The sequence below is a fragment of the Podarcis liolepis genome (genome assembly GCF_965112155.1).
Source record: "Podarcis liolepis genome assembly, chromosome: 15".
NCBI classification, from domain to species: Eukaryota; Metazoa; Chordata; class Lepidosauria; order Squamata; family Lacertidae; genus Podarcis; species Podarcis liolepis.
The window spans coordinates 24932547-24947273 of NC_139566.1; the positions used below are offsets into that span (position 1 = coordinate 24932547).

Sequence of the window (14727 nt, forward strand, 5' to 3'; positions counted from 1 at the left end):
TTTTCTTAAAACAACAACAACACAGCAGCATGCAAATATTTTTATGAATAAATAAGTTAATAAACGTCAGAGCAGCTTACAACAATTATACATGAAACCACATTTTTAATTAAAAAAAAACATATAAAAAGTTGAATTTGGAAATCAGCTCAGTATTGTGGAAAGGTGTCAAATGACATCAGGCTGGGGAAAGGTTGTGGAGGTGGCATCTGCCAAAAAAACAACATCCTAGTGGGCCAATCCTGCAAGGGCTAGGTGGTCTGATTAGAAAATTTAGATAATTTGTCATGAATCATAGTTAATTAGTGGGAAGGGATCACAAGGGCCATCTACCCTACATGCCCACGGACTGCCTCGCCAGAGTGGTGCATGCTTTGGTTATCTCCCGCTTGGACTACTGCAATGCGCTCTACGTGGGGCTACCTTTGAAGGTGACCCGGAAACTATAACTAATCCAGAATGCGGCAACTAGACTGGTGACTGAATTGTGCTTGGAAACGTACTGGGAGCCAATGTAGGTCATTCAGGACAGGTGTTATATGGTCTTGGCAGCTGCCTCCAAAGTGTTGGTATTGACCTTTAAAGCCCTAAACGGCCTCAGCCCAGTATACCTGAAGGAGTGTCTCCACCTCCATCGTTCTGCCCGGACACTGAGGTCCAGCGCCGAGGGCCTTTTGGCAGTTCCCTCACTGCGAGAAGCAAAGCTACAGCGAACCAAGCAGAGGGCCTTCTCGGTAGTGGCGCCCACCCTGTGGAACGCCCTCCCATCAGATGTCAAAGAGATAAACAACTACCTGACATTTAGAAGACATCTAAAGGCAGCCCTGTTCAGGGAAGTTTTTAATGTGTGACATTTTAATGTATTTTTAATCTTTGTTGGAAGCCGCCCAGAGTGGCTGGGGAGGCCCAGCCAGATGGGCGGGATAGAAATAATAAAATTATTATAATTATTATTATTATTATTATTATTATTTCAAGCCACTGCAATGCAGGAATCTTTTGCCCAACACGGGGCTCGAACCCTCGACCCTGAGATTAAGAGTCTCATGCTTTACTGACTGACCTATCCCAGGCCCACGGGCTGGCTGTTTCCCACGACAGTTGTACAGGTTATGTTTTCCATCATTATGACAGTGAAGCTGGAGCCTAAGGGAGGAGGACTTCCATTGCAGCCACCCAGAGGAGGAACCTTAAGGCTCTCTGCGCCTTCGTGCATCTGTTTAGCTGTTGGATACAGCAATGCTTGCCAAGTTGGATGGCTTGAGAAAACAACTAGGCAAGTTCACGGAGGGAACATATGATGGATATGTTCCCCTTCCACTGCCATGGGGCAGCAGTGGAGAAAGTGCTGTTGCACCCGGGTCCTGCTCAGAAGCTTCCCTTTACCCAGGAGATACTAAAAGCCATTTCCTGCCTGATGGTCTTCTCCCTTCAGAATGGCATAGAGCCGAAGGAGGAAGTCAAACGAGCGACACTCTTGGAAAGCTCTATGGGCTTCCCAAGGCTCAGGTGACTGTACTGACCTTTTCCAAGCAATCTGCACAAAAGTCTGCTCTGGGATGCTCTAACAACATCTCTGCACAGGACCACAGAGTGGTACCCTGTGTGTGTGTGTATTGGCATGAGTTGGGATTACAAAGATCCTCAGCATCTCTAGAGGAGAGGAACCAGCCCCCACGGCAGGTTGACAGGAGCGGATAAGACAAGGAAAAGTTCTTACCACTTGCTTTTTATTCAATATTCACAGAGAGAGGCTTAGAAACACAGCCTCTTGGAATAATGGCATTGCCCCCAGGTGAGTCTCCACCTTCTTTTTCTCCCACTTCCCCATTTGTCAATCTCTTCTACGGGTGGCGCTGAGGAACCTTTGCTTCTGAGCCCTTTGCTCTCCCACTTTCAAGGCTCGCCGGGTTCTGGGAGAAGGGAGTGGGTCTGGAATGCTTTCTAAAGACACTGTGTCCTTCAGCTGTTGCTCTCCTGGTTCTTCCTCTTCCTCCTCCTCCTCTCCCATTCTTTCCCAACTTTCCCCCTCATCTGCCTCTGAGCTGTGACCTCCCTCAAACCCCTGTTGTAATTCTGAACTGTCTTCTTCTCTGGAAGGGTCTTCTCGGTAGTGTCACCCGCCCTGTGGAACGCCTTCCCATCAGATGCCAAGGAAATAAACAACTATCTGACTTTTAGAAGACATCTGAAGGCAGCCCTGCTTAGGGTGGTTTTTGATGTTTTATTGTGTTTTTAATATTCTGTTGGGAGCCAACCAGAGTGGCTGGGGAAGCCCAGCCAGATGGGCAGGATATAAATAATAAATCGTTCTACCCGGACACTGAGGTCCAGCACCGAGGGCCTTCTGGTGGTTCCCTCACTGCGAGAAGCCAAATTACACCAGGCAGAGGGCCTTCTCGGTAGTGGCACCCGCCCTGTGGAACGCCCTCCCACCAGATGTCAAAGAGAAAAACAACTACCAAACTTTTAAAAGACATCTGAAGGCAGCCCTGTTTAGGGAAGCTTTTAATGTTTGATGTATTACTGTATTTTAATATTTGGTTGGAAGCAGCCCAGAGTGGCTGGGGAAGCCCAGCCAGATGGCTGGGGTATAAATAATAAATTATTATTATTAGGCTAGGGAGGCAGTCTCCACCATTCCTCCTCTGCCCAGCCCTTGACACTAGGTAAGGATGGCAAAGACCCCTTGTCTGAAACCCTGCAGAACTGCTGCTGGTCTGTGTAGACCAGTTAACTGGACCCAGGGAACAACTCGGGATAAGGCAACTTCCTCCATCCAGAAAACAACCTACATTACCTGAGAGTGTTGGACAGCCGCGAGTCACTGGTGTCCCGCTGAACCGTGGGCCCCCTCAGTGGGCTGGCAGAGCTCTGGCCGGACCTTGAGGGCAGCCCGTCGTGCTTCGTGGCCAAAGGACCTCCTGGCAGCTGCCGCGGAGGGGTGTGGTCTCCTCCAGGCCCCTTGGCCGGGTGTCCGGGACGGGTCCCTTTTGTGTGGCTCGGGTCCCCTCCAGCGGAGAGCCGCTTATCCCCGCCACGGAGGGGTTCGGAGAGCTTGTGCTGGCTCATGGCTTCAGCCCGGCGCTGGGCACTGGGGCTGCCTGTCTGGGGGCTGCCTGGAGTCACCGTCTTCTGGGGGGAGAAACCGAGCCCCCGAGTCTGGTTCAGGCGGTGGGCTGCAACAGAGAGAGGACACCAGGACGAGTGAGGAAAATGAAACAAAAACGGTCTTCCATCCCCAGGACAGAAAAGCATCCACAAGCCACTCTTAAGATATTCCCTTCCACCTTAAGAGGAACAGGCATGACTGTTGTATGTCACATGCCTGTTTACACTCCAGCACAGAAAACAGCTTGCTGGGAACTTCCGTTTGTGTATAGCTTTTGCTTATGCTGCTTGCTTGGACACGAAGGAGAGAAGACATGTTTTTCCCTTTGTCCTGATGCTGAATAAAATGCCTGTAAATACGCTTTACACAGCCTCTATCCACCCTTCTGTTGTGGAGAGTTATTTTCTCTGCTGGCTTGCGTGCTCAGTTTCTGAAGGTTTCTGAGGCTCGAGTCGCAGTTACCGTATTTTTCACTCTATAAGACACACTTTTCCCCTCCTAAAAAGTAAGGGGAAATGTGTGTGCGTCTTACGGAGTGAATGCAAGGCAGCGGGGAGCCTTCATCCCGCTGCCCTGTGGAGGCTTGGCGCCACTATCCCCGGCTTTTGCGGGAGGTGGGGAAAGGGACAGAGTGCGTGGCTCTGTCCCTTCCCCCACCTCCCAGAAACCCCCCCAAGAGCCACGCTCCCTTTAAAGAGCGCACGGCTCTTGCGGGAGGTGGGGGGAAAGCCAGGGGGCTTGCTTTCACTGAAGCCAGGAGGGCAAGAGGGCAAGGTGCACACCGATCCTGCTTGCTCTCCTGGCTTAAGGGATAGCCCTGCAAAGCTTCCTGAGCGAAGAGGGAGGAGTGCTTCCTCTTCGCTCAGGAGGCTTTGCGTTGCTTTCTTATTTCTTGTTTTCCTCCCCTAAAAACTAGATGCGTCTTATGGTCCGGTGCGTCTAATAGAGCGAAAAATATGGTGCATGCTGATCCAAGGACTGGAGATCGCCCGGTTGCCGGCCAGTGGGCTGGAGCCAGCTGCCGGCCTGCCAATTGCCCCCATTTCCTTGGATGCGTCCCAAAGCCACATCGCCTGGGGCGAGTTCTCCCAGACCTGTGGCGAGTGAGATCTCTACCTCACGTCCATTGCGGTTTTCAAGCAAGTACAGAAGAGGAATTGCCCCAGCCAAGCACCAGGAGGACTCTATAGTTTCTTACCTTCTTCTCACCCTGAACCAATGAGGGAAGACCCTCTCCCAAACTCTCAGTGGACACAGGGTGGGGTGACAAATAATGGCTGGCTGGTTAGCCAAGCCAATATTTGGTGAACCTTGTTAACAGGGGGGGAAAGCCTATTTCTGGCTGTGTCTCCTAAGTTAGCATCCCCTGCTCTGTGGTTGCAAGCAAGGATCTGTCAGGGATTCTAAAATCATTTTTATTGATTTTTTCTCCATATATATTTTTACCAAATCAGCCACATTAAAACAAATTTAATACAAATCTCTACCAGGGATTCTTTAGCTGTGATTCCTGCATTGTAGGGGTTTGGACTAGATGAAACTTAAGGTCCCTTGTAACTCTACAGTTCTCTGATATTACCCGGCTACCTAGAGAGCAAACTTTTGTTTCTCAAAGCTCACAAATGGCTAATGTCAGCTGTGCACATCCTTATGGACTAGCAGATTTTGCTAATTGATCTACAAGGCTGTCTCACCAGACTCTCCCTAGCCCAACCCCTCATTGCTCCATTCCTTTGTCTCATCTGCAACACAAGCTTATGCACCAATGCTACTGGGGGGTTATGAAGCTGTCCTTCCACTAGGTATTTATCCCAATATATATAGTTGGACTGAGGGACGCGGGTGGCGCTGTGGGTTAAACCACAAAGCCTAGGGCTTGCCGATCAGAAGGTCGGCAGTTCGAATCCCTGTGATGGGGTGAGCTCCCGTTGCTCGGTCCCAGCTCCTACCAACCTAGCAGTACAAAAGCACGTCAAAGTGCAAGTAGATAAATAGGTACCACTCCGGTGGGAAGGTAAACGGCGTTTCCGTGTGCTGCTCTGGTTCGCCAGAAGCGGCTTAGTCATGCTGGCCACATGACCCGGAAGCTGTACGCCGGCTCAGTTGGCCAATAAAGCGAGATGAGCGCCGCAACCCCAGAGTTGGCCACAACTGGACCTAATGGTCAGGGGTCCCTTTACCTTTACAGTTGGACTGCTGTACTTTCAGCTGAACATTGTGGAATGTCTGTTTTTATTTTTTATTTTAAAAAGTCAAGTTTCTAGCCCATAGGGTTGCAAGGCTCAGCATCCAAGCCAACCAGGAGGCAGAGAAAAAAACAGCAAGGCTGGGTAACTCCAGGTCACTGTTTTGTGCAAAGCGCAATGAACCCGTGTGGAAGGAAGCTATGATGGCCACGAGCCACAAGGGGGCACTGCGGGAATGCAGCAAACCCCCACCTTCAGAAGTCGAAAGTTCCCAGGCTTGATTATGTAGCCGTTTTGAGGTTAATATCGTTTCATGCTCTCCGCTTCCCTGAACAACAGGAAGACTCAGAGTCAGCTGCTATGGGGTCAGTTTCCTGGGAAGGCTCACAGCATGACTTGCTGAGCTACAATGCAGGAGAGCAAGGGATGGCCTTTGTAAACAATGGCAGCCCCTCCAAGGATCGTGCCAAGGCAGGTTGCCAATGTGGGGAAAATCCAGAAATCTGGGCTTATCTTTATGCGCAAACACGTTCCCCAAGATGGCATAAAAAAGCAGTCTGCAGGATGAGGCTGCTGATAGATATAGTCCGCCATCCTTTCCTCACAGTGGCCAAAGGCCCCAAAGAACCAAGTTAGACTGCCTCTGCACCTGGAAGCTCTGTACGAATATCAGAAGAGCCTTTCTGCCAGATCAGGCCAATGGCCTATTCAGCCTGTCACCCTCTCCTCACAGTGGCCAATCAGAAGCCCAGAGCAGGATCCGGGCACAAGAGCACTCTGTCCCTCCTCCGTGGTTTCCAGGGACTGGTACAGTGGTACCTTGGTTCTCAAACGCCTTGGTTCTCAAACAGCAAAAACCCGGAAGTGTTCCGGTTTTCAAACTTTTTTGGAAGCCAAATGTTCGATGCGGTTGTTAGCTATTGTTTCCGGGGCACCTGCACCAATCAGAAGCCGCACCTTGGTTTTCGAACATCTCAGAAGTTAAACAGACTGCCGGAACTGATTAAGTTTGGTGCTTTTGTTCTTGCTATTTAATTTTGTGCTTTTGTTTTTCAGGCTTTTTCAGTTTTTGTTTTTGTGACTGTGTGGAACCCAGTTCAGCTATTGATTGATTGATTGTGTGACTGCGGAAATGGATAAAAAAAACCCATCCAAACAATGACTATCATCAGTGCAGGTAAGGAAAAAATGTTAATTTTTATCATCTACAATACCGTCTTATTTATTTTATAGTGTGGTACATTGATTATTGCTTTCATTTTATGGATCAATGGTCTCGCTAGATAGTAAAATTCAAGTTAAATTGCTGTTTTAGGGGTTGTTTTTGAAAGTCTGGAACGGATTAATCCGTTTTGCATTACTTTCTATGGGAAGGTGCACCTTGGTTTTGGAACGCTTTGGTTTTGGAACTTATTTCCAGAAGGATTAAGTTTGAGAACCAAGGTACCACTGTATTCGGAAGCATCACTCCCTTGGAAAGCCCTGCTGGGTGTTTCATGATGTACGTACACACACACACACACACACACACACACACACATTGAAAGCACGCAGCTTTCAAGAATCCTGGGAAGTATGGCTTGTTAAGCGCGCTGGGAACTGCAGCTCTGTGGGGGCAAACAACAGCTCCCACGGTTCTTTTCCTTATCTTATCCGCTCCTGGCAACCTGCCGTGGGGGTTGGTTCCTCTGCCGCCTGACATCTAGAGATGCTGAGGATCTTTGTAATACCAACTCATGCACACACACGGGGTACCACTCTGTGGTCCTGTGCAGAGATGTTGTTAAAGCGTTCCAGATCAGACTTTTGTGCACATTGCTTGGAAAAGGTCAGTACAAGTCACCCGAGTCCTCCATACTCACAGAAAGAGGCGCAGCGGCACGGATCGTGCTTGTCCAGATAGTGTTCCAGGGTGTCCCAGCCCCCGCCGACCCGCACCATCACGTGGTTCCTCAGCACCTGTGTGGGCAAACCAAAAAAACCCACATCAGGTGAGCAAGTTTTGCCAGCGGGATCAATAGGGCGGGTCTTCACAGGGAAAGGCAAGAGGGGAGATTGCTGGGTGGGGTGCAACAGGTGTAATTGCCTTTTAGATCAGTGGGTCCCAATTAGATAATTACTAAGGACCACCTGTTTTTCAAAAGCATGGAACCCCCTACTTTTGAAAACTCTGATACCTCTGCAAAGCAATTTTTTGAACAAAATGTGCGGGAAGCCCCTAATAAGCAAAAGATTTTAGGTATACAGTCGTACTTTGGTTGTCAAACGGAATCCGTTCCGGAAGTCCGTTCGACTTCCGAAAACGTTCGACCACCAAGGCACGGTTTCCGACTGGCTGCAGGAACCCCTAGGGGGGTGCTTGTCTTGTAACAGGGCGGGTAACATTCTGCCCTTATACATCTGGATGAGCATCTAAGGGCTTTTGTCTTGCTCATTGTATTAAATTTTCCTCATTGTACTTTGACGCTTTTTCTTTGCATAAAGCTACCGATAGATGCAATCAATGATAATCTGATCTCACAGAGTCTAGAGCAGTGGTCCCAAACTTTTTTTTGGGGGGGGAGGCCCCCCCTTTGGTTCCATAAACTCATCCCCGGTGCTCCCTACCCTACGAAAAGCATTATTCAGGATAGTGGTTTGTACGTCCTACTAAGGAAGATAATAACACAATGAACTCCAAAACAGTAACAATTAATTGCACGTTTTATTCAAAATCCAATTAAAACTATGTGGTTTAATTAATTTAACAAATTCGGCGGGCTTGATCCAGGGCTTTTCAAAGTCTGATAGTCATTTACACCTCCAGCTCTCCGCAGCCCCACATCTGCTGGTCCCTTGCCTCTTAGCACCCTGATAGGTAATCCCACAGCCCTCTAGGTGGTGGTACACCCCAGTTTGCAAACCACTGGTTTAGAGCCCGGCAGAGAGATTATTCTTTGGGGGGGAGGGGGGGAAAGCTAGGAGGGGAGGGAAAGAGATGTATTTGTAGAAGATCTTACTCGAACAAAGATCAGGGCGTTGGAGTCTCCCACTTTATATTTACCCTCTGAGACTTTGACCATGGGAAACTGGGATGGGCAGGTACAGTGGCCCAGGATCTCTCTTACCTAAGGGGGAAGAGGGGATGGAGGAAAAAAGAAAAGTCATTGATTAGCAACCAACCCACCGCAAACAATCCAACACACTGCTTCCTTTGCAGCCCACAACAAAACAAAGTTGATTCAAGTCCCTGTGCGAAGCCTGTCTTGCAGGATGGCAGGGAGGGTCAAACGGGGGAAGTCTCCTTTTCCAGTTGGGATTCCTGTATTGCTGGGGGGTTGGATAAGGTGGCCCTTGGGGACCCTAATAAACCAGCCCCTAGCCAGCACATCTATGGCCCTGAAGGAACCAGGGAGAATAACTCCCCCCCAAATGCTTGAAGACTGTCGATGGAAGTACACCTAGCCACAGACTGAAAGTTGGGGGATGTTTGGGCCTCCCGCCTTGGCAACCAGTTCAAAACAAGGAAGGGGCCCACCCTGTCTGTAGCCAGAGGAGGTGATGCAAGAGGTGATACCCTGAGCCAAAAGCTGCTCCCAGATGCAGTGATTTATGCCCTCCCGGCTCAGGGAGACATATCGGAAACAGCAAGGCACATGCAGTAAATCCAGGCACAGCCTTCGGCAACCTGTGCCTTCCAGATATGTTGAACTGTGTGATAGGAATTCTGAGGTCTTAGATATATATGTTCAATGTTCATAAGTGTACCAACCAAGCACGTACATAGATCAGCACAGGAAGACCGACCTGGAACCATTTTTTATTCCCAAACTGTCCTAAACTGATGAAATATTTTCTCTGCAAGGTCATAGGAAAATGGAAAAGCCTCCCCATTGTCTTTTCCTTCACAAATCCTGTCTTAAGGGTATGTCTGTGTTTGACTAGGGTGTGAGCCTGTGACATGGCCCAGGAACTAAGTATTTATCATTACAAAAGACTGGCCAGGCTCCCCAGGCAATCCAATCTAGTAAGCAGGGTATCCAATCAAGTAACCTGCCAGACAAGGAGATAAACAACATCCAAAATTTCTGTTTAGACCACCTTTTCTGTGATGTAGGTATGACGTATCTGGGGGGTGGTCTTAGGATACATCCCTTCTGTGATGCATGTATGATGTTTCTGGGGGTGGTCTTGATCTACAGGGTGGCAATTTCAAAAGTCCATATAAGGCCTTGTGCACCATGGTTCTGGGTTCCTCCTCCTTTCCTGCGGGTGAGGGGAGAACCCTGTTGCAACAGAGCAATAAAGATCAGGCTTACTAGCTGCTTTGCTTCTCAATATTTTTGGTTGGCCTCTGCTATTTTCTCCTACCAATAGGGAACCTACGTAAGGACTCTATATGGGCTCTTGGATACCCCATAAGGGAAAAGGGCAATTTTTGTTTACAACATTCTCCAATCTGTGCCTTCCAGATATGTTGAACTGCAACTCCCACCAGCACTTCAGGTAGGCCTCGGAAAGAGCTGCTGCCAGTCAGTGTTGACAATACTGAGCTAGATGGACCGATGATCTGATTTGGTACAAGATAGCCACTCCTGTTCCTATGGATCAGGTCTCTTACTAGAGTGGCCCCGAGGCTGAGGGATGCCCCTTCCCCTCCTTTCTAGGTGCAGCAAGACACTCCCCTTTAATCAAGGGGGAAGAGCCATTTTCTGCCCAAGGGCCACATTGCCTTCTGAGAAAGCTTCTGGAGGCCACATGCCAAGAGGCAAAAGTGGGCGGAGCAATGGATATTTATTTGACCTCTGTGCAACGAGGCTATGTTCCTACGCACCCCTCTGTATCCAGAAAAGCAAGACTCCTTGGGCACATTCCAGCTAGGCAAAAACTTTGGGCCAGACAGAAGCCTGAAGGGTTGCTTTCAGAGTAGATCCATTGAAATCAATGGGTCTAACTTAGCCATGCCTATTAGTTGTGATGGGTCTACACTGAGCTAACGCTGAATGCAGTGCGTATTTAGTGTTAGACTGACCAGCTTCAAAGCTGCCACAATGACCATTCACAGTATTTTATCCTAGTCTTATCTTCCAGGGATTATCCACCTTCAGCGATGAATAATCTGTTTTTCTGGTTTTCTGAGCCACTGTGATCCCTGGGAAAAGTGAGTTAATGATTCTGAAAAGAGGTAAATAAATGGCTTTTAAAAAGGCGGCGGACGGGGAAGAGTATGAGTTTTTATTTTCCCTCGATGGAACAAAATTTAATGCATGGAATTTTACAAGCCTGTATAGAATAGCTCTCTTGCTGAAAGGGGGTGGGGTGTGGGAGCGGAAAAGTGGATTTTTCCTGCACTTAGGAAAAAACAGCAAAAATGACTGCAACTTTTCCACATTTGGTTGGGCTCCTGAAAGCAAGGACAGAGACCTCTGACACAACATCTGTTAGCAGTTTTATTTGAGAGCAGAGCTGTCCCATGTCCAGTCCCCAGCATTTTCCAGGTAAGGCTGGGACAAGACCCCTCCTGAACCCCTAGGACGCCACTGCCCGCCAGTGTAGAGAAAGCTGAGCGAGATGGACCAGTAGCCTGGCTCTGTACAGTGCAAGGTCATAGATCAGCGGTAGACCGTCTGCTTTGCATGCAAAATAGCTCAGCTACAATCCTCAGCATCTCAAAATAGGATTGGAGAACATCTCATATCTGAAACTCTGGAAAGCTGCTGCCAGTCAGTGAAGGGAATACTGAGCTGGGTATAGTATGAGTTAGTTTCCAGCACTCTTGTGTGTTAAGGAAGTGCCAAAACTCAGTAGTTTGCACACATAAGTTCCTAGGTTCAATCCTTGGCATCTCCAGGAAGGTCTGGGGAGAGAGAGAGAGATAGACCCTGCCTGAAACCCTGGAGAGCTGCTGCCAGTCAGTTTTGACAACACTAAGCTAGATGGGCCACTGCAGTGACTCACATCATCAGGCAAATGGAAGGTGGGTAGTCCCACAGATAAAGATCTGACTCTCTGGGCCCAGAAGATTCCCTGCCTCTGGTTTTGCAGACACCATTGAGTTCGATAAGACTTATGGTATTTCTTGGTATGAGTCAGCTTCCTGCTCTCCTAGGTGTTAAAGGGAAATCTGCAGCTCATTGGCAGAGCTCCTGCTCTGCTTGCAGAAGGTCCCAGGTTCAAAACCCTGGTGTCTGCAGGTAGGGCTGGGAAGGAAACTCTGGAGCTGCCAGTCAAGTCTTCAACCCCGGGTGTCGTCGGACTTCGAATGCCACAATCCCTGTGCATTGGCGAAGCTCGCCAGGGATGATGGGAGTTGTAGTCCAACAACACCTGGGCAGTGTTCAAAATTCCCCAGGCTTGTTTGCTACAGGTGCAGGTCCAATGGCGACTGCGTGGAGATTTTTGGGCACCAAAGGTTGGCGACTCCAGTGGAAAAACCTCTGCCTTACTCCATAATGAACACCTTTTCCATTTCCACCATGTGTGTTTCTCCTTCTTGCCTTCTGGAACAAGCAATATAGTTGAGATCGTACCATCAGAGAATTGTAGCACTGGGAGGGACCCCTTGAGGGGCATCTAGGACAAGTTAGGCGCTAAATGGCAGCTTAAACCTAGGTTATGGGCACCACAACGGAACGTCTAGGCGCACTTTCTTTCAAAAGCAAGAAAACAAAGCCGAAAATAAAAGAACTGCAGCTAAAATATTATGTTGATTTTCACCTGGTCTAGTCCAGGGGTCAGCAACCTAAGGCCTACGTAACCTCCCCATAACCTCACTTCTTGCAGTGACAGAACAGCCAGAAGACCCTCGGAGCTGGACCTCAGGGTCTGGGCTGAGCGATGGGGTGGAGACGCTCCTTCAGGTATACTGGGCCGCGGCTGTTTAGGGCTTTATAGGTCAGCACCAACCCTTTGAATTGTGCTTGGAAACATACTGGGAGCCAATGTAGAAGACTAGTCCTTTTTGACTTTGGGGAGGGCCAGGAAGTTGGCAGACAGCCAGCTGAAAACCTTGGCCCACCCCTTGCTTAAAAGATCTGGAGGGCACCAGGTTGAGAAAGGCTGGTTTAGCCTGCCTCTCGCTTTTCTAAGAGAAGCCAGGAAAGGGATGCAAGGAGCTGAGATGAAGCAGCTGGCTGGGGAAGAAACTAACCTCTTGTGCAGAGAGAAGAGGTTTTGGTCCAGCCAAAGCAACTACAAAAAGCATCAGCAGCACAACGCAGGGAATGAAGCCAACGGGGAGGCCAGGGCAGAAAATGGACAAGCTGTAATAGCTCCAGGGAGTCCATTTCCAAAAGCTGCCCTTGATGGATTAGCCGAGTCTTCCTGGCCGCTCGTTCTCCAGCAGAAGTGCTTCGCCGCAATTCTCAGGGAAGAGGGGGCCAGGGTGGAACTGCCGCCCATCATATGCTAGCTTTCTACAAGCAGAGAGGTGGCGCTGGGTTTAGAACTGCTCCCCGCCACATGCTAGATTTCTACAGGCAGGGAAGCGGTGTCAGGCTTTTCACAATTCCGACACGGGGCCTCCCCACTCCAGGTGTTCTGAAGCGGGACAGTCCCAATGAGGCTTGCTTGCCTGTTTTATTCAAAAGCCCTTCAGATGCCACCTTGCAGAGCAAAACTCTCCCACGGCAGCTTGTAAAATGTAAATACAGTGGTACCTCGGGTTAAGTACTTAATTCATTCCGGAGGTCCGTTCTTAACATGAAACTGTTCTTAACCTGAAGCACCACTTTAACTAATGGGGCCTCCTGCTCCCGCTGCTGCACAATTTCTCTTCTCATCCTGAAGCAAAGTTCTTAACCCGAGGTAATATTTCTGGGTTAGCGGAGTCTGTAACCTGAAGCGTATGTAACCCGAGGTACCACTGTATATAGCAGGATAACTTTGCTTGGGTTCGACACAAGTACCAAGGGCCTCTGGACCCATTCCTCACCTCACGCACACATGCACACAGCACTGATAGACACTCTGGGGTGTTTGAGTTGTGAGTGCCCTTTGAATGCAGATCAAACTGTGCTCCAGTCTATGGTGACCGCCTGCCATGTTGGGTTATCCAAAATGCAACGCCCGACCTGACATCAGCTTCCTATCCGTCTCTTTTTAAAATCAAGTTTCTAGTCTTAAGCTTGCCCTGGGCAATGCCTGCCAAAATCTCAGAAGCCAGGGAGGTGGTGGTGGGGTGGGACGGACACCTCCCTTCTCCCTCTAATGACCGAAACCAGAATCCATTGAGCCAAATGGTAAACGCCGTAGAATAACTTGTGCAAATGAGAACATTTATTCATTTCCTTTTATTAACTTTGTGTAAATGGGTTTAATGTGCATAAATCCATAAATCATGCAGAGGGAGAGCAGAATGTCCCTGGATTTGCAAGACTGCACGGCCTGAATGAATATTTCTCTTTTTTTAAGTTTGTGCTCACACAGGTCTCATATCCCTCTTTCGACGCCTGCTGCAAATGTTTTATTTTGAGAGATGGGTAACTCGCCCAAAGCCACGTCGCAGGTTTTGTGGCAGAGGCAAGGATTCCAGCCCAGGATCCCACATCCAAAAAAGTCTGCCGCACTACGCCAGCTTTGAGCTGCAGCACTTCTAGTTGGGACACCATTTCCCATCCACCCCCCCTGCCAAGCCAGAGAGTCACCCCCCCCAAAAAAAAAATAATTTCAGAATGTGCATGTCGCTCCATGTCGCTTCCAAGCAGATGAGGACACATTAATTCCTCCTGCAGCCGATCCGTTATGAAATGTTTTTGGGAGACCAGCAGATGCTGAGAATTGGAGCACGGGTGGGGTGGGGGGGTGTTACTATTTATATAGCCCCATTGACAGAAACATCTTCAGCAGCGCAGGAGAAATTAACGTCCAAAATCCCTCGTCACGCTCCGGGGTCTAATCTGCCAAACGGGCTGGAGATGAGGCAGCAAGCCGGCCGCAAATTATTTTGCAACCGGCTCAAGAGATCTTTTGCACATGTGGCACAGGAGGCCGGCCTTCCAGAACACATGTGGACGGCCATCGCCACAGCAACCAGATCTCAACAGCTCTTGGCACCGTGCCAGCCCCAAGCTGGAGACAGTCGTGGGGGTCGGGGATGGAAGAGAAGCGAAACTGGTATTTTTAGTTAGCTGCAAACGGGCGCTTCTGGTCTCGACCTCTCTCCCATCTGGAGTGGAAGCGAGGAAGAGCTGGGAACACTTAAGATGGAGAGCAGATCGTTCGCCCCCACCACCCAGGCCGACTTCTGCACCCCAATCCCTCCCAGCCGCAAATGTTTCCAGATTTGCCGGGAAAACAGGGAGGTCGGAAGAGGCAAGGCAAGACTCTACATTCTGCTGTGCAGAGCCAGGAAGTTGCCAGCGGCAACTCTTGGGTTTAAGATGCAGGTATGGATGAATTAGGCCTGGCCACCCAGGAATCCCCACCCCAGAGACATCTAGGCATAGCTGT

At 49.2% G+C, this 14727-nt stretch overlaps 1 protein-coding gene across 1 annotated transcript in view; it reads right to left on the reverse strand.

The window, feature by feature from the left end:
- Positions 1-14727, reverse strand: part of GAS2L1 (growth arrest specific 2 like 1) — a 47861-nt gene that overhangs the window by 3518 nt on the left and 29616 nt on the right. The window contains exons 3-5 of the mRNA XM_083478526.1: positions 8298-8405; positions 7161-7257; positions 2801-3179 (exon numbers count right to left, since the gene is read on the reverse strand). Of these exons, the coding sequence (XP_083334652.1) occupies positions 2801-3179; positions 7161-7257; positions 8298-8405 (584 nt within the window). The remainder of the gene's footprint in view (positions 1-2800; positions 3180-7160; positions 7258-8297; positions 8406-14727) is intronic.